The following is a 19,850-nucleotide window of genomic DNA, read 5'->3' as shown; positions in this document are numbered from 1 at the left end:
ACCTCATTTTTAAAACACTTCATTTTCATCTTTTTTTATTTCTATCTCTCTCATCTTACCATCTATCACATCTCATATTTTTTCTCACTTGTTTTTTTTTCCTATCTCTCTCACCATTCCACCTCTCCACCTCAAAAGAGAGGTGTGGTCTGAGTGAACGAATTTTCATTTTTTATTCCACTCACTTAGCTGCAATGCGCGTGCAGTGCGCTACATAATTTATTTGTAAAGAATTTTGTTTAGTAATTTAGATTTGAATAAGATGTCAAATTGCATATTAACGGTCACTTTCTGACCCTAAGCACGTGACCAAAACATTGATTTTCTCCCATACTGTATTATACTACTATAGTACTATTACTATATGTATACAGTTAACCTGCGTAGACTTTGGGGATATTGAGAAGGGGGTAAAACAATATCTGTCACATACTCACATGCATGAAGGCCTAAAACTAATTGAACCAATTTCATGAAAGAAATTAAATATGTAAAAAATGGAATTCGGTCAACGATTTTGTGTTTTATAGTAAGAGTTAGAGACATAAGGGTTAGCTCGGATGAAGGGTGAATGGTCCACTGTTCGAACTCTGAGAATCACTAATTTACTAATATTACTAAAAACTAATATTTGCGATAATTATTACTGTATGAAATAAATTTTATAACAGTTTGAACGAAAGAGTATGTTCTTCAATCACTATTTTCTATTTACAATCTGAACCCTCACCTGCACAGTCCATAACTTCACATAATTCATTTAGTAAACATCTTAATCAGTTTGGAAGCAACTTCAGCGCCACTCATTCCCTCTTATCCCATTTGAAGAATATGACTTTGTTCGACTTTTGGGGGGTTTACATGGCCCATTTTTCTCACTTAAGTGCTTTTCAAAGAAAAGTTCCATCCTTTGTTCTTTTATTGTACTCTTCTTCAGAGGAAGAAGACTTTTATGATCATCCACTTGTAGTATTAATCAACCTTTATTTGTGGGTGAGGATCCATGCATACATTTTTCAAACATTATTTTATTAATTAATTAGGTTATTCGATGAAAAAGGTTCGTGGGGTTTGGCTCTCTCTATGAGTGCTCTTGACCAACAAGCTTGCGTGGTCTTGAATTTGAACATACATATATGCATTGTATCGTAAGGCATGGACCAATTAGCATGTTCAACTGACCTTATCGTAAGCTACAAAAGAAGAAATGTAGAAGCAAAGCTGAACATTTTTTGGTTGAGTGAGTGAGGAACCGTTTGGAGGTTCACCATACTTTGCCGTGGGAAGTATGAAATATCAAAATCTTTTGTGTGTGGATCTATTATGCAATATAAGGTACATATGGAAGTTGGGGGTTATGGGCTATTGCTTGCCTGTCTTTCTCAAATTAATCTACAAACATTTGCCTTTAATTTTAATTGTTGATTCTCTAAAAAAACACATAATTATCGATGATCTTTTTATGGGGTTGTCTAAATGACTCATGATAAAGTTTGGGTTAAATAACCCATCATCCAATTACATTAGAGATAAATGAGTTGGAAATAAATTAATAAATAAAATATAGAAATTCCAACTCACTTATCTCCAATGTGAATTCCAACTCATTTATCTCCAATGTGATTGGATGATGGGTTATTTAACTCAAACTTTATCATGGGTCATTTAGACAATCCCTCTTTTTACTAATGGTTTAGAAACTTTCGTAAAATTTCGCTGTGTTACCGATGACACAGGTAAGTTGGTAGGTTTTAAAAAATTTACGGTCTAAGACAGATTTAACCGTCGATAACTTATAAATATCTTAAAAAAGCTGTCGTTAACCTGTAAATAGGCGTTAGTGATTCTTATGACATTTTTCTTCGTATGATGGATAATGATAGTTTTAATGGCCACAAAATGCTCATTTTACTGTGGAAAAAATAACTCCTTTATGAATAAAACTTTCATCAAAGTGATATTTTTTACGCAGCAAAATGAGTTTTTTATGCATACCAAATTAATGATTTAGGTTATCAGTAATCAGCATTATGTATAGAGTACAATTGATTTAGACTAATTATTGAGAGTACTAGTTTGTCAACACATATCCTCCAAATCATTTTTCAATACGTTTCTAAAATGTATTGATCGGGAGAGTACGCTCAAATCACTGATCAGATTGGTCAGGTGTACGTGGTCCTTGATGATAATAGTTTTTCTTGTAAAAAATATTAACAACAATTATTTCAATATTCTATTTTTAACATTTTTTATTAGTTTGTTGAAATTCATGACATGTCCACTACTAAGATAAATTTTAGAAGAGACTCACAAAAATTTCAATTAATTATCGGAAGGGTGATAAAGAAAAAATGTTAAAATTAGCATAGCTATCACTCCTTTTTTGAGTATATTATCATATGTGAATGCATGCTTAGAAGAAGGAGTATGATATGTCGGCTACGGACCTTTACCTACTTTTAGCAGTTTTGAACAATATATATGATTTTTTTTAACAGAACAATATATACGATATTAACTACTCTAGAACATTAGGAGTGCATTAATTAAGCTGACTAAGAAAAGGCGTCACGCCATGTGCTTCACTTATATAGCTATGAACCTAGTTTATTTTAATTAACTAAGTGGGGTCAAGCTATATAGTTAAGGATATATATATATCTGCAAGAATATACGTAAGATAAAAGTCTTTATCAGATTTATAATTAGTGGATTGTGATAGTTGTTATATATTACATAGAACCCAAAAAAAGGCTTAATCATAACTAGCGGGGGAAAGCCAAAAGGTCCACAAGATACAATATCCCTCGCGCGATGGGGATTTCTTTAAACAACTAGAGGTTCTCCTTGTCCAACAAAAATGTTAGCTAGCTAGCAGAGGAGATAGGGAGAATAGGAAATTAGATGTTAATTACCTTTAGTTATTTGTTAATCCTACCTAGCTAGCTGAAGTCTTTGTTTTTTAAGGATAAATAATAGCTAGATTAGGACTACTTGAGTTCAGTTTATAAAAGATTATACTAATCTCTCGTGTGAGATAAAGGTGTATATTGTTAAATATTCCAAGGCTTGTCTCAAAATAAAGTGATCAAGGGATCAAGTAAAGATGAGCATATATAGAAGATTAAAGGCTAGGGAGAGATTATAACAAGCATTATATATCGATTGATCACTTTCACAAGGGACGAAGGCACGCGTGCGGTGTGAAAAGGACGGAATAAAGTGTAGTTTTAGACGTGATCTTGATGGCAGGTAGCTAGCTAGCTTTAAGATCAGATACTGGAAAAATCCCGTGTGGTTCAAGAAATGCTCAAAGAGATGCTAAAGACAAACACAAAGTGGGAGGCACACGAAAAGAAGCATGTAGCAGTAGCAATTTGCTAGCTAATTTTACACAACTAAACTACCTTTTTGTGACTCCTCATTAGTGTTTCCATTTATAAATATCTTGAGAGTTCAGTTCATTTGTCTATGGGGCCACAACTATTAACGGTAGAGGTAGAGTAGAATCTGTTTACTCGATGACTTGTCCACTTGTCTTTTTTTAATGCTAAAAAGTGACTACTTCAATTGGAGGGTCTACTCAGTAAAGGAGAATATTGGGGGTGTTCATTTTGTGAAGATATATAAGGAGTGTGTTTGTATGAGTTGAGTACAAAGTTTGATTTTCCATCCATTGGCATATTCAATCACATTTTAATTCTTAGAATCTCAAATTGCTTATCATAATTTGCTTCATATGAATGAAGGCGGAGATGTCAATGAATAGGACCATCATGGAGAGAAGTAGAGTTATATTGCGAAGAGCAGCAGGAATGGTCAATTTGATATGAACAAAAGCAATTAAAATTATGTTACGTGATAAATCGGTTGCCATTAACTGCGAATTTCTCTACATGATATGTGCGCGTGATACACAACTCTCACGAAAGAACTAAACTATATCTAAAATCTAGGAATTGCGTATTCTAAAGATATGTTGACGGTGTTAAGGGATATCACTTGTGGGATGTCACGGCTCGCAAGGTTATATGAAGAAGAGTCTCTTGACCACTGTTAGGTTTTGATGAAGAGAACATCATCAACAAAGAAGAAAAATGTTGAAGACCATGAAGATTGGAAAAGACAAAGATTCAAGTTTATATAGATAAATTTTATATTTTTCTAGTTGTAGGTATGTGCTTGTGATAGTTCATTTTCAAGTTTGATATCACTTAAGGTTCATAACAGCATTTAACCAAAAAAAAAAGGTTCATACCAACTAAAATTAACAAGGGCAATTTTTTTTTTCAAAGTAAACGTGGTAAAAACCACTAAAGTAGACTTTACATTTTTAAGTTTGATATCACTTAAGGTTCATGACTCCCCATGGACTATATATACTTAGTTTAAACCCTGCATTCATGCTAGAACTCTTATATATCAGATTTATACTAGCTTTTTAGAGAATCAAGTTTTTCATAGAGAGCAAAATATATTATATCTACAAAAAACAGAAAACTAAATCTAATGTGATATTGTACTTTAAATTGGGCATTCCTTAGTTATTGTATAATTCTTCTTATCTTGAATCGGTTCTGGTTCCACCATAGGTTTGATGAAGATCATCATTGAGTTTGATGATAGTGTTCTTGAGCAGCCACTTTAAAGTTTTTTTTGTTCTAAAGATCTTTAATAGTAAGTCAACTTTAGTATTTTAATTATGGAAAGACATAAAATTAATATTTTACCCTTTTAATAAAACAGTTAGTTGAATAACGCCAAATTTAAAAGCGTGTCTTTTGCTATTTGCTGATAATTATTTAGTTCTAGGCTAAATATAGTTTCGAATTTACAATACAATATTACAAGCAACAAATTGCATGATCAACTCACAGAAGTGGCCCAACACTTTCAATTCAAGAAGCTCCAACTAAGTCTATCACAAGCTTACTGAAATTTTTGACCAAAAAAAAAAGTTTACTGAAAGTCAACCTTGAACAATGCTTCCAATGAACAAAACACCACTCATTAGAAAAAAATAATTGAAGTTATCTGACACTTGACGCGATTTGCATTAACTTTGGTCAATATCTTGTAAACAATATACAGAGAAATATGTAAACAATATACAGAGAAATATGGCAAAATTGTTGAATTCTAACTGGGTTGTCAATCTTTGAAATAAGTACAAGCAGAGTCTCATTCCACTTGACTAAGAGCATCTCCAATGCTAGTTCTTATTTCTTAGTTTTTAACACTATTCATGTGGGCCCATACTGCCACATGTGCTTAAACAACTCTATGCAGATTTTGCTCCAACCATGAGTTCTTAGTTCTTAGCATTATTCATTTGGTCCCACAATATCATTATAGTAGTAATATTTTTTACTTTCATATAATTTTGATTTAAATTTAAATGTTAATTCAATATTTAAATTAAATGAATTGATGAATGAGAGAGAAAAAATTAACTTTTCATACTAAGAACTCAAAAAGTAAAACATCTTATATAAGAACCTAGTTCTTATTTTTAAGAACTAAGAACTTCACGTCATCTCCTACAATGGTTAAGAACTCAGTTCTTAGTTCTTAACTAAAAAATAAGAACTAAGAACCTTGCATTGGAGATGCTCTAATGCAACTCATTATGATTGCAATTAATAATGAAGTCAATTACCAATCCTTTCACTGTTTACCACTGGAACTGAAAAAATACAGGTTGAAGTCTGTACGACTGAGAAATATGTACCTCATACGACTGAGATATAAAATTACTCAATTCATTCGTATAAATATACATTACCAAATGATTCAGCGACATGCACAAAAAGATTGCCTACTGCAATTTCCAACACAACATCCAATTCGAAGTAGTAAAATTCATATATAAACAAATTGCACACAAATTTATCAGCCTTTCTACATGCATACAGCATCCCATCAGTGCCTTGAACGGTTTCTTTTCCTGAAATGTGTTCTGAGTCAGTCTTTCATGATTAAGATGATGCTGTGGCATAACTTTCAAGGCATAGACAAATAAAAACCAAGTTGATTACCTGGGAGAACGGGAATAAGGGGATCGAGAACGAGACCGGGAGCGAGACCGGGAATGAGTTCGTGAAGGGGACGGGGAACCAGAACGAGAAGAAGAATAATGTCTTCTGGAACTCCTGCTTCTACTTGGACTTCTACTACGTCTGTATCTTCTGCAGTAAATCATATAATCTCAATACTAATAAATGAGAAAAATACACAGCAGGGCTCTATGTACTGACTTAACAGCAATTTGACTAATTGTTACCCATTCCACTAGTCACCCATCTCAGAAATCTACTAACATGTTAATGGTATTACTTTAAATTACAAGTCACTCAGTATACATTATACAGTCATTTGATTAAAATGAAATACAGAACAACAGCACCAGTGAGGAATCACACCACCTAGGGGGCATCAGGGTTGGGAATGAAGGTACCCCTCAACTTTGTATTTAATATTTATCCAATAGTATATATATATCCTTGAACTTGTGACCCATAAAACAGAAAACGTTGGCCAGTTATCTAATATAAGTTAACAGCAGAAAAAACTGATGTTCCTAAAGGAAAATTAGGTCAATTTTGCCAAGTCAACTAGAGGCAACTGTTGTCTTAAACTCTTAATAACAAAGGTCATGTATTCTGAACCCCGTTACATTAAACCATAGGCTACAGATTTTTATCTTGTGAATAATACATTAAATCAAAATGCACACAATCATCTAACGTGTGCAGAGTGTGATGAAATACCTTGGAGGGGAACGGCTGTTACTCCTGCTGCGGTGTCTATACCGACTCAATCGATTAGATTCAGCGAGCTTTTCCTGTCTCTGCTTCTCCTGTTCCTTTTTCTTGGCCAGTTCTGCCGCAGTATCCTTCTTAACTACACAGAGAAACACTTGCAATTATATCACGAACAGATTTAGAATTTACATAAATCCCGCTAGACTTGCTCCGGAAAAGAATGAGTAGAATGCAAAGAGAAGTAGTGCAGTAAAACAGAATATGTTTCAAATTTCTTTTGATACGTAACTAAAATAAATTATACAAACAGTCATACTTTGTTTGGTTAGTTGCCTGTTCATGATCCTTTTGAGTCTTTCTTGAGGAGTTTCTTTCTTCTCCCCTTGTAGAGGTTTCAAGGGCCCTCCAGAACCACTTGCCTTCAATTTTGCTAATGCTGATGAAGTGCTGTGGAAAAGAGAACAGCAATAAGAAAAATAAAAATAAAAAGATATTCATATTGAAGAAAGGAAAGACAACTAAAAGAAAAAATGAAATATCCATTTGCAATACCCCTAAGAAACAAGCTGAAGAAAGAAATAAGGAACATAAAGCAGAAATAACCCATGATTAATTTGCAGCATTATAACTGTCAGATGGACATGGAAGAATGTTCATAGGAAATCTAATGGTTAATGAAACAGAGGGTACCACAAAAACCATATACAATAAAACTCCCTTCACATAAACACAGTTGGGTGATAGCATACCTCACTGATGGCTTCCATACTTTAGTGCCCTTATCCTTATCAATAGATACACCAGAAGCAGGATCGACATGCAATGCCTCAAGTATGCAACCAGATGATGACCTGGAAGACAGTAGAGGAATTAGAAAAAATCTCCGTGATATTTCCATGCAACTCACAGTTAGTTATGCAAAATTCATTTCAAGGAACAATGAGCTTTAAATAGGAAGCCTCCCTCCTCCTTTTGGCAGTTACCCTCACAACCCTAGTCCTGATCTATTCTAAACCAAAAAAAATGCCTCAGGCAAACAATATAGGTGTTATGCTGCGCAGAGAAAAGACTGTCCAATCTATCTTGCAAGAATTAAAGGTCCAGTGCTCCGACCGGTTTAACATATCAACATGAGATGGAGGAGATCGTGGCGGAGAAAATCCTTCACGCCTGGGTTCAGCTGTTTCTCCAGAGCCCCCAAATTCAGTAATGTATTCTATTTTAGGAGTCCTTGGTTTGCTTCGGTAAATATCATCAGAATGACTACTGCGAGAATAACGCCTCGAGTGTGACGGAGAGTAGGACCGCGACCTTGACCTGTAAGTTGAAAATGACAATCATAACTAATAAGACTTCCTTCAAAATAAGTATGAGCAATCCGTAAAATTAATACATAAGACATAAATAACATCAACCAGAAAGACCTTGACAAGCAGTGGTATACCTTCTGGAACGAGAATAAGCTTCATAAGTAGGACTTCGCCTGGGTTCCCTGCATATATAGATTGAGTGCGTAACTAAGACAGGTATACAAGAAATAAAAAATGAACAGCTATCAAGCTTGCCGATGAGAAAAATATACTATATTCTTTGGTCAATATGAAAACATGAAAATATTAATATTACCGATAGGGATCATGGTGCAGCACACGAGTTCCAGATACCCGTGTAGATTCTCTCTCCCTCTCCCTTTCAATCTGAGAAGCCTTTCTCCTTTCCTTACGACTCAGCTTTCTCTACACAAATTATATATGCCAGTAAAGAACATCTGTACAATACTCTTAACAAAAATATTATTCATTCTTACTAAGAATGTTCCACTTACAATTGCAGGGTCACCTTTGATCATCTCTTTTTGCCTTTTTTCTTCTTCCTTAGCTTTCTTATCCATGTAAACAAGCCAACCGTATCTCTTAACCCCAAATTCTTTTGCAATTATCTCCATTCCTTCATCATTACTATCATCACTGTTAAAATCCTCATCATCCTCGTCGTCTTCGTCTTCCTCATTGTCATTATCATCATCATCATCTGAAATCTGGGATTCTTCTTTTCCATTCCCACCATAAGAAAACCCAACCTGTGAATAGGATCCTTTGTTTGCAGCAGGCTGTGGCAAATTAGATCTACAAATGCACATGAGGGTAAACAAAATAAGCTTATCTATCATGAAGTATTCCAATAACATATCATAAAAAGTTGCAGATAAAAGCGATGACGAATCCTCAAGGACTAAATTTTTAAAAAAATGGACTGCAAACTATTTCATGAACAATATGTTAAAACTACTCTTCCAAAATTAGATAGAAACAAAGTCAAACAGTGGATCCATTGAAAAAACCAAAAGCAATTCAATGGAAACACTCAAAATAATCAGAGTATTTTATGGAAACAAAATACTGTTATAAGATATTGCTTAAGAAAATTACTATGACTTTGCATTGAGAACCTGGAAACAAACTCAAACCCAATAGATTATAACTTTTTTACATATGCAAACCATGTCTATGCGCATTTATTGATACATTATTCCTTTTCGGCATTAAATGACTAAACAACTAGTTAAATATGATTGAAAGGGGTACCTGTCTGACATAAATGGAAGAGCAGACTTGGCCTCCATCTCTTGATTTACATGTTGCAAAGCCTCTTCATCAGTAACTGTTCAGATTAAAAACCTAGTTTGTAAATACAGCTTGAAAATTACTCCCTAGATGTCATAGATACAACCTTTTGTATGTATTGCTTTATCATGAATAGTTGATTAGTCGATGGACAATGGAGAAGGAAAAGAATAGATACAAAAACAACAATAAGCAAACTACTAGAGGTTATCAGAATCAAACTCGTTGTCGAGAAATAAAAAAGTACCGACATCCTCTACGCCGATGCTTTATTAAATCCCGATAACGCTCAAAATTAACAAACTCTTCTAATTCTTCTTCTTCTTCAGACTTCTCCTGGACCCGCCTATGACTACTATCCCGAATGAAATCAAGTAGAGCACGGCCATCAAATCTGCCAAGACATAGGATAAGCAGTAAGTTTAATATGACTAATCAAATCTACATAACAGCATTCATGAGAACAGAAGAAAGATTGTGACCTGTCAATCAATATATCCTGTTTCCCGTTCCAAGGTATCCTGAGACAGAAATGCACAACCAAGTCAGCCTTAAATGAAGTGCATTTTGCAACTAAAGTAACTTCAGAGGATATAGTTATCATACATGATATCTTTAACAATTAACAAAAGGGACTTCATATCATTATCAAACCAGCACATTGATTAACACACCATACTACTTCAGCCCTTAATTGTACAAAAAATCAGCTTACATTGCAGGAACCACTTTAAGCTGATGAAATTATTTCTTCTCTTATGATCTTAAATCAAATTGAAGACTTTAAAAATTAATTATGTGTATAATTTAATAGAAACAAATCGAGCTAAGAATAATATCAACTACATTAAAAAAGTAAACTAAAATCTGCATGTGAATACCCTAAAAACAGCAAATTACATCATGAATTCCAAAAACTTAATCAAATCAACTTGAAAGATTTGAAGCGATCCTATAAACGATGATTAGTTAGCGGTAAAAAAGGAAAGTGCCCACGGAAAGAGAAAAGGAAGAGAGACTAACAGGCCCTGCTGATCCTGGGTAGCTTGGTAAAGTGCGTCGTCTCGATAGGTTCGGGAACGGAAGCCAACGAGCTGAATGGATTGTTGAGGATCGCCGCGCCTCTTGGCAAGGTAAACGGCTCGTCTCTGTGCTCGCTTTCGAGCCGCGTCCATCATGTCGTGGACCTTCTTCTCCGACCTCCTCGCCTCGTGCCACATCGTTCCTTCTCCTTCTTCTTCTTCGTCTTCCTCGCAATCGATGGAAAGGAAACCCTAATTTTGATTCCACGAGATTTGATTGATTGACACACCAACCCGATGGATGAAAATGAATCCTCAATTCCACTGCCACATGCTTCTTTTCCAGCGAGCTATCTCGCCTTCTACGTGGCGGTTTTTCCTATTGGACCTGGATTACGGGTTCGTGGGCCCAACAATAAAACTTAAACCCGATATGGTCTTCGGTTGTAACTTAAACCCGAATTGACCAAAGAAAAAAAAAACCCGAATGACCCAAATTCACAGATTTTATATCTCCATTTATGATGGGAAATTATTAAAGCTGATTGACATATAAGTCAGAGAGGGAAAGGTCTGATGTACCAAAAATAAAATAAAAATTTGTCTCGCAAGAGTAAAGTTGAAAAACACTCTGGTAAAACTCTCGACTGAATGCTTATTGAACTTAGTTATCTACTAATTAACTGTGCTTAGACTTGTTGGTATACCGTAAGGTTCTGTTTCGTCCAACTTTTTTATGTCTTAAAAGTAACTTTTAAATTGAACTCAAAATAAGAGCTTTAAGAAAAAGTAATATTTGTCAATTTTATTTATTGTATTCCAAACGTTACTTTTATTCAAAGGCTATTTTTCAGTTTGTAAATTCACGATAATGAGTAATCACACAACACCATAGTAAATGGGTTAGGTAGTTGAGGTGGTGAACGTCAGCGGTGACAACAGAGGTGAAATAATGGTTACTTGGTAGTAGGGGAGGCGACGGTTATAGTGGAGGTGGTAGCAACAACAATAATAGTGGAGGTGGTTGTTATCCTATGTCAATGACTTTTTTTTTTGTAATGATCCTATGACAATGGTGGTTATGGTATGAAAGCAATGATGGTGGTAGTGATGTAGAGGTGATGGCAGCAAGATGATATTTTGGAGGTGGTGGTATAAGGTTGAGATGACAGTGACAATGATGAAAGTGTTGGAGGACGGTGTTGGCAGTGGTGGTAGAGGGGTGATGACGGTGGAGGTTGCGGTGAAGGGTGGAGATAGTGCTGGTGGTAGATGTGGTCATGATGACAATGATAATTGTGGAGGTTTGGTGGTGACGGTGGGATGGTGGAGGTGGTAGCGATAGTGGAGGGGTGGTGCTAATGATGGACTTGTTGGTGGTGATGGAGATGGATGTTACCTTGTTGCGACGATGGTCGTGGAAGTGGTAGCAATTGTGTTAATGGTGGATGGCGATGACCTTATTAATGGTGGCGGTGATGGTGGAGGGTGAAGGTAGCAATGAAGTAGGAGGGTGGTAAGGATGATGGTGGTGGCAGCGACGGTGGTGGGGCGTCAAGATGGTGGCGGCGACAACGGTGGTGGTGGTGGTGGACGAGGGTGGCCTTATTGATTGTTTAGATGGTTGTGGCGATGGTGGTAGATGGTGAATGTGGCGAAGAAGGAGGTGGTGGTGGTCACAGCGAGGTGACAAGGGTGGAGGTGATGTAGAGAAACCACCTAAATAAGAGCACGACACTTTAATTAACCTTTATAAAAGCATAAGTTTTTTTTTAAGAAAACTCGTAATAGTTTTTTTTTCTTCTTTTTTCGAAAAAGCTCATTATAATTTTTTTCTTCAACAAAAAAGATTACTTATTTTTCATAGAGTTTATTCTTAAATGTAGTTGACCCAACTTTTACTTTTAAGGAGTTTTTAAGTTAAAAAATGGTCAAACACACCTAAGTCTTATACGATCGATTTTGACATTTACTCAATCTGTTTTAGAAAGATTGTTGTTTAAAGTTGTGACACAAATAGTAAGATAATAATTATTGGTAGTACAAATGTTACTAAAATACTCTTATTTAATTGTAGTAGTAATATATGGATTATGTGCAACTATTAAATTCTACCTTAGATAGAGAAGAATGTGGTTGGTTCATATGAAATGTGATAAGTGAGAGAAAATTTATTAAAGGAAAATTCTATAAGACACGAGGAACCCGTCCACGAAAGTCACGACAATGAATATTTCAATTGTTTGTTGATTAGTTACCTGATTTTCCTCTCTCCTCAAATTTATTTTCACCGACTTTGATTGGTTAGATTGCCTAATCGTGCTACTCGTGTCTGTTTTCCTCCGTGTCCTGTAGCTTTGCTCTTTATTAAATGAGGGTTTAAAAGAAAAAAATAGAAACAAATGCATTGATTTTCTAAAATAACAGATTTTTTGAAAAAATTGAAGAGTGTCTAAAACAAAAACCGCAATTTTTCGGAAAAATGGGTAGTTAGTATTAAAGAAAATTTATCATGCCTGATCTATATGAGATAAGTTTTGCTCACGCGTAAGTTTTGTAAACAAAATTGCTTACGCGTGATTTCCCATTGAGTGTGTGAGTATTAATCTACTAATACATAATCCCATTGAGTACTTGACAAGCTCCTTTCAAAAAAAAAAAAGAGTACTTGACAAGCTTTTGAGGTTATTGTATTTATAAATAATTCTACCATAAGTGAATGATTATGTATAACCTGGGACTCCTGCTGTCGACACTAGACTCAATTAAGTTATTTTGTTCTAATAATATATGGCATCTATACTTTCAAAAGAAAATAATAATATATGGCAACTATGCGGCATCTTCGTACGCATATACTCAATTAGTAATAAGCACCAGAAGAAAAATATGGTAAATGTAGGCCCAAATTAAGATTATTTCAAGTGGGTTCATGATTTTGTGATGTGTTGACCCTTTAACCTAACAACCAGAACAAGGGTATCACGGTCCACATGGAGTGGTATTAACTGAAATTAGCAATCCCTATGGATGATAGTACGTAGTATACAACACGGCTAGCTTATTTACAAAGATAGAAATAGCATTGTCTTATACTCAACTTTAAATATGTCTCTAAAGAATATATATGTTTGATCATACTATTAGTTTCCCAAAGTTGATGATTGAAACATTAGCAAAGTCCACGAAATATTCCTTATTAGTATAGGAAACGTTGCAATTTTGACCGAACCTTGTATACCTTCGAGATTTCCTCTAAAAGGAAATTTGAAATTGCATGTTTGGTGATGAGGCAATTGCGTAGGATGAGTATTTTGTGTATTAGGAATAAAGTAAGAGTTCAATGGTTTTCAAATCTAAAGATGGAATTAAACTTTCTCATATTAGGGTAACAAGTCGACTCGTGAGACATATAGATCAAAATCATAATTAATCCGTTAAAACTGGGTTGAGTCGGGCTGACCATCTACTATTGGTTTTTAGGATAAAAATCTCAAACTCATATATTTGTGTATGCTATTATCAAGTTGTGACTTCAAAAACAATGAAGCTAGCATTGAAATAAATAATTCAAAAAACTCAACTATATTCAAATAAATCATATAAACGTCCCACTAGTGATGAATTATTGTCATTACTATATAAATTCATTTCGTTCTTAAATAAAATGAAGAAGGTTCGTTTTCAGAAGAGGAAAGAAAAAATTTCAAGTTGCTATCAAGGATTACACGTTCAAAGTTGTCTCATATTTGACCAAATCACGGATGGATATTCTATTCAAAGTAAAGAGAATTATCAACAAATCAACATAGAACATTAGGTTGTTTTGAGAAAATTCTATTAATAAAAAGAATGATCAACTCCGTGACTCATGCTGTTTATTTATTAAATTTACTAGTAGTGAATGTAACGTACGTGATATACGAAATGACAAATTCAAAATAGAATTTAATATATAATTATGATTATTGATTATGATTGTTCTAATAGACGGAAACACAGCTAATCGAAAACCTCGTATCATCTTAACACATGATAGCTAGAGAAATCACTTTTACGGTAATATATTTTGTCCGTAATTTAAATAAACACCAAGAGATATGTCGTAAATTGGAAGCAAGCAATTCCAGATTTCCCGTTTATTTAATTGAAAACCCATTAAATACTCCAGCTAACTTCATGTATAACTCTGACTCATCAATTACACCGAATATCTTGAGCGATTAATTTCTTGGGCATTAAGCTATAACATTATTATTTTTTGAATAGAATCAAATTAAAATATAATTATAACTCTTTGTGCGCAAGGTACTAATAAACAAGTGTATAAACTAAATAATGCAGTAATTGATTATGTTTTGGTGAAATGGCAGAAGAGTTGTATTGATTGGGTGACCTGTTAAGTTAATAAATAAAAAATATACGATATTTATACGCCAAGCAAGCAAAGCAGGCCAACGAAGAGAGAGAAAAAAAGGAAAAGACAGGTCATCATGACGTGGACCAATGAAAGAGAGACAAGGTCTTCAATGTTGATCCACCACCTCACCACACCACACAACTCACGCCTTAAATCTCTTCCTCCCTATTCCAATTCAAAACCGCCGAACCCAAAACCTAACGAAGCCATAGCGCTCCCTCCCAACTCTCCGTGCGAGGTCCCTCGACCTCCGCACAACCACCGCACCACCACCGTCGCCGCCGCCATGTCCGATTCCGATTTCGAAGATCCTCCACGCGATCCGCCACCAGCCTTCCTCCTCCACCGCCCCCCGCTCATGCATCCTTCCTCTGCCTCGCCGCTTCTAAAGCAGCGATCGTGGTCGCCGGATGTGTGCCGCAACGAGGCGTGGCTCCGCCGTAAAGGAAACTGGAAGAATCGCCGCACAAAGAGCGTGACGGATGAGGATGTTGATGAACTCAAGGCCTGCATTGAATTAGGCTTCGGATTTGAATCCTCACCTGAAGTAGAACTCGATCGCCGCCTCTCTGATACGTTACCTGCTCTTGAACTCTACCATGCCGTCAACAAAAGCTACAGTGAATCACGCTTCCATAAACCCCCAACCGCGACGGCGCCTTCTTCCTCCGCCGCCTCTGATCGCGAAAGTACACCTTCCCCAATCAGTAGTCCCCGCACCGCCATCTTTGGAACTGGTAAACAGTTATTCCTCAATTTCTCAATTAATTAAACCTAATTTCATTCTTAATCATGATCATGATCGCTCTGGTTTTCAATTTTGCTAATCTAGATTTCGTTGTTGTTGATTTTTAGATGATGATCCTCAAACGGTGAAGACACGGCTGAGGCAGTGGGCACAGGTGGTTGCTTGTGCGGTGCGCCAGAGTTCATGCTGAAATCGTGATGAATGATGTGATTGTTGAACCGTGATTAACCGAACCATGGTTAATTGGCACAGTTAACCACAGAACCAATCTCGCAGTGATGATTGATATGAATGATGAAAACGATTGCTCACCGAACCGGTCCGAATGCGGACCTAGATTAACCACCGAATTATCTCGCACCAAAGTTAGCTAGTTAGTTTATTAATATGTGGAACTGTCGGTAGCTTTTTTATTTGTATTTTGCTTGTCCAGTATATCTATGACTAAGGTAGATCTATAAATAATTCTTATAATAAGATGGTAGAATTGCAGTAGATTTGTTTTGTACTGTGAATTGGTTGAATTTCGTGCTGCTCCATCTTGGTATTAGTATTATATTCATCTTGATATTTTTGTAGTTTTTTGAAAGAGGAATATAGAAATCTTGTGACTCTGACAAAGGATTGACTCGTTAAGGGGATACAGCTAACTTTCTACTAACTTGAAAGCGAATTAAGCTGCTTTTGTTCATGTCATCAATTTGGGAATATTATTGTGGTGCTGGTTTCCTGGTGTCTCTGACTCATTGTACTTTCTAGCCTGTCATGACTCATGTTCCACCCTTTTTCTAGTAACGGGAAACTCAGGAGAATGGAACTTGTTGACTTTGATGAGGGATTTGTGCATGGTTTTCACATTTACCGCGGAGGTGGTGTCAGGTAACTGGGTAGTATATTATTAAACCCCAATTGTGACAGAAATTGCTGCAAAGGAAAATTGAAAGTTAGCTTAATACTTTCATGAATGCCTGCCTTGATCGAACTATGAGTGGAGTCCATGTCACCCCTCATGCTTATTGTAAAGCAATTGTTTCACTGAAAAATTAAATGACAGCATAGATCATGTATGATGTATGTAGCTGAAATCCTTTCAGATCAGTGATCACCAAAGAATTCTAGTAATCTAAATTAGGTCAAATGAGAGATCAGGTTCAGTCTTGATGAAGATGTCATTTACCGTTCACACAGGACTTCTTATTGATCTCATTACTACTGCCTACAGGTCTACAGCAGTTACAGAAATCAATGTTTCGGTTATCTCCATTGGGATTTAGTCTTAATGGTCTTCGTTGTCCATTACGTTTCAAATTGTTTCCTCTCCATATTCTTAAATAACGGTCCTAGCCAGACACAAGCGATGTTTGGATGTTATTTTACAAAAATCAATTCAAGTGGAGTAGTTCTGTTGTGAAAGCGAATAAAGGATTCTGGTAAAAAACACAATTGATGTTGATTGTGATGTTTATCACATATTCACACGCTAATCCAAACATGAGAGGTGTAAGCATGAAAAAACATTACATAAAGTCATGTTTAACATGCTTTGATTAGGTGTTGCTCCTTTTCCGTGACTTCTCATTGTACCGATTATACTCTTCATCCTTTTCTTCCCTGTCCCTGGTGTCACAACTGGTCATTGGAAAAATTAATTTGGAAATGAAATTGTAACTCTACCGTCTACCCAATTGTGGATGAGTAGAAGAGAAGAATAGAAAAATAGGATGAAGTCACTTGTTACAGGAAATGAGAAGGACCATTAAAATGTTTTTATTTTTTTCATTTATGCCTAAAATGTTTTTGTTTCCTCCATATCCCAGCTCGAGTAAATCCAAATGCGAGGAAATTTTTAGGGGATGTTGGCCAAACATTTGGTTATTGGTAACTTGATCCTGATATCAAAACTTCCGCCATAAAGAAGGCCGAAACTATTGGCAATCAACCACATTTACTACCTGACTGTTCCGGTATAGAACCTTAACGTGGGCTAATCAAACTGAAAGCGAACAAGATAAGAAAAAAGCTAAGAAAATTGCGTAAAAATGATAGGTCCCCTGCCGCTTGGGCGGTGCCTGTTATTTATAACTTGGGTTTTGGTCCGAACGAACCATGGGTTGCCCGGCCCATTAGGTATACAAAATGATCAGTCCGAGTGTCTTAGGAATTGATACGCCCATGTTAGACCACAAGCCCACAAGACACTAAGGCTTAGAATAAGACGAAAGTGTCTTTAAGCAGCCCACAACATTAGAATGTTTATAAAGTAACTTAGATGGGCGTATAAATCATAACATTTGCTCATTTGAATGAAAACAGATAACAATAATCACATCAGTCTAACTCTTCTTGTATTTCTCTCCCTTGCGCGTTGAATCAGCTAGTCAAATCTCTTTATCTGTCACTTCCTATGCCTTTACTGTGGCAAGAGCCATCATTGTTTTTACCTGCTATAATTACATCAACAAGATATCTACAGATATTTGAGAACTTGAGCCATAATGTTACCATGCGTTCTCAGAACCCACTAGCCTCATCATCAAGGCAAACATAAATACGATTAGATAATTAAATTCACATGCGAGGAGTCATACTCCTCTTTGAAACGTCACACCTACTGGACTAAAAAGTCCCTTCAATTCAAATTCACCACAAATCACATCCCTTTAAAATCAGATCTTGGACCAACGTGTCCCCCGAGTCCAATCGTCACATCTGTCATCTAAATGCACGCATGAAAAGACGCATCCATCTAGCATTTAATGCTGGAATTAATTCACTCTTTAGACCCACCTTTTCATCTTGTCTTACCCTTCTATATAAAGCCTAAAATTTCTACCCTTTCTACACACTCTCATTTTTCCCTTTCTATACTCTCTCTTTTTACCAAGATCCAAACTTTTTTAATCCTTTCTCCCGGAGTTTGCCCAACACCGCCGCTCTTCACCTATACTCAGTAGCGACATTTCCAGATTCCGACTAAGTCTTCATCCGTCCCAGGTAAATCTTCTTCCCCTCCTTTTTCCTGTAAACTCAACAAATATTTTGCATGCTCAAACCCAAAAACTTAAATTTCTCTCAACCCAAAAACTCGTCTTTCTCAACCCAGAAACTTGTTTTTCTCAACCCAGAAACTTGTCTTTCTCAACCCAGAAACTTGTCTTGATTTTGAATTTTTTATGTTCAAACCTACGACTTAAACCCAACTTCTACCTTCATCTTACCCTTCTAAAATTTCCCTTTCAGGATTCCCTCTGAAAGAATGGCTGCTAAACGAACTCGTAGGGAAACTTCTGCTCCTAATGTTCAAAACTCTGCAGACTCTTTATGGGTTGCAAGTAAAATCAAAAAACAATTTTCCAAAATCAATTCCCCAAAAGCCGTAGTGGATTTAGTGACCAAGTATACTTTTAGGAAAGATGGCCTAGATGCCCACCTAGACATAGTTCCCTGTGCTCTGGACGAACCTTGTTGTTTCGGAAAAATAGACAATCTGGGGCGAAACTTCACCTACCTGTTTGAAATTCTATTTTCTAACTTGAAGTACAATCTCCCCTTTTCTGATTTTACCTGTTCTATTTTAACCCTTCTAAACGTGGCCCCTACCCAACTTCACGGGAATGCATGGGCTTACCTTAAAGCCTTTGAAATTCTCTGCTTGACCTTAGGCATCGAACCCACAAGCAACAAATTTTTCTATTTCTTTGAAACCTGTGGACGAAATGTTAGGGGCGAATATGTTTCGCTTGCTACTGCTAGGGGCCTAGGATTATTTACCCTTTACAAAAGTCACTACAAACACTTCAAAGGAAGATTTTTCAAACTTCGCGAATCTGATCGCTGTAAGGATATATTCTACTTTGATGATGGAAGCCCTCGATTTCCTTTCTATTGGACGAACCGATATGAGGTAATCGTCAAAATTCCTGACGATGCCCTGACTCCCGAGGAACTAGTTGACTGTCGATTCCTGTCCAACCTAGGATTAAACCTGAAAGATTTTATGACCGCCCTTTCTAAAAATCAAGCGGGAACGTATATTGGTAAGGCATCCTAGTTGACATTTTTTTTCTTCCTGTTTTACACTATGTTTACCGATGTTCTAACATTCTTATTCTTTTTGCAGCCTAAATGGCTCGCCTTTCAGAGGAAGACATCCTCCGTTTCCGCCGCGAGCAACAAGCTGCTCGTGAGAAAAGGAACCCGACGAAGTCCATTGCCGAACAAAACACAAGTCATTCCGGCACTGAAACTGATCGCCCCACCAAGAAAAAG

General features: G+C 36.2%; 2 protein-coding genes across 2 annotated transcripts; one reads left to right on the top strand and one right to left on the bottom strand.

Moving 5' to 3' along the window:
- Window positions 1-5,649: 5,649 nt before the first annotated feature.
- LOC130740826 (uncharacterized) lies at window positions 5,650-10,748 on the bottom strand. Its single transcript, XM_057593536.1, has 13 exons — window positions 10,415-10,748; window positions 9,874-9,912; window positions 9,643-9,785; window positions 9,353-9,428; window positions 8,593-8,893; window positions 8,394-8,503; window positions 8,212-8,259; window positions 7,881-8,084; window positions 7,517-7,618; window positions 7,084-7,214; window positions 6,774-6,906; window positions 6,042-6,191; window positions 5,650-5,950 (listed from the first exon to the last, which is right to left on the bottom strand). Exons 1-13 carry the CDS (start codon window positions 10,609-10,611, stop codon window positions 5,926-5,928), a joined length of 1,659 nt encoding a protein of 552 aa, XP_057449519.1. The 5' UTR covers window positions 10,612-10,748; the 3' UTR covers window positions 5,650-5,925.
- A 4,143-nt stretch (window positions 10,749-14,891) lies between these two features.
- On the top strand, window positions 14,892-16,076 carry LOC130740825 (uncharacterized). Its single transcript, XM_057593535.1, has 2 exons — window positions 14,892-15,570; window positions 15,689-16,076. Exons 1-2 carry the CDS (start codon window positions 14,907-14,909, stop codon window positions 15,769-15,771), a joined length of 747 nt encoding a protein of 248 aa, XP_057449518.1. The 5' UTR covers window positions 14,892-14,906; the 3' UTR covers window positions 15,772-16,076.
- Window positions 16,077-19,850: the final 3,774 nt, after the last annotated feature.

Source organism: Lotus japonicus, chromosome 2 (genome assembly GCF_012489685.1).
Source record: "Lotus japonicus ecotype B-129 chromosome 2, LjGifu_v1.2".
Lineage (NCBI taxonomy): Eukaryota > Viridiplantae > Streptophyta > Magnoliopsida > Fabales > Fabaceae > Lotus > Lotus japonicus.
The sequence above is the reverse complement of the archived record's forward strand: the minus strand, read 5'-3'. Positions and strand labels throughout refer to the sequence as shown.

Coding starts and splice junctions, on each gene's coding strand:
- LOC130740825 (XM_057593535.1), top strand. CDS start 14,907: ATGACGTGGACCAATGAAAGAGAGACAAGGTCTTCAATGTTGATCCAC. Junction 15,571..15,688: donor CACCGCCATCTTTGGAACTG/GTAAACAGTTAT, acceptor GTTGATTTTTAG/ATGATGATCCTCAAACGGTG.
- LOC130740826 (XM_057593536.1), bottom strand. CDS start 10,611: ATGTGGCACGAGGCGAGGAGGTCGGAGAAGAAGGTCCACGACATGATG. Junction 8,085..8,211: donor GCTTATTCTCGTTCCAGAAG/GTATACCACTGC, acceptor TTCAACTTACAG/GTCAAGGTCGCGGTCCTACT. Junction 6,907..7,083: donor CAGGCAACTAACCAAACAAA/GTATGACTGTTT, acceptor TTCTCTGTGTAG/TTAAGAAGGATACTGCGGCA.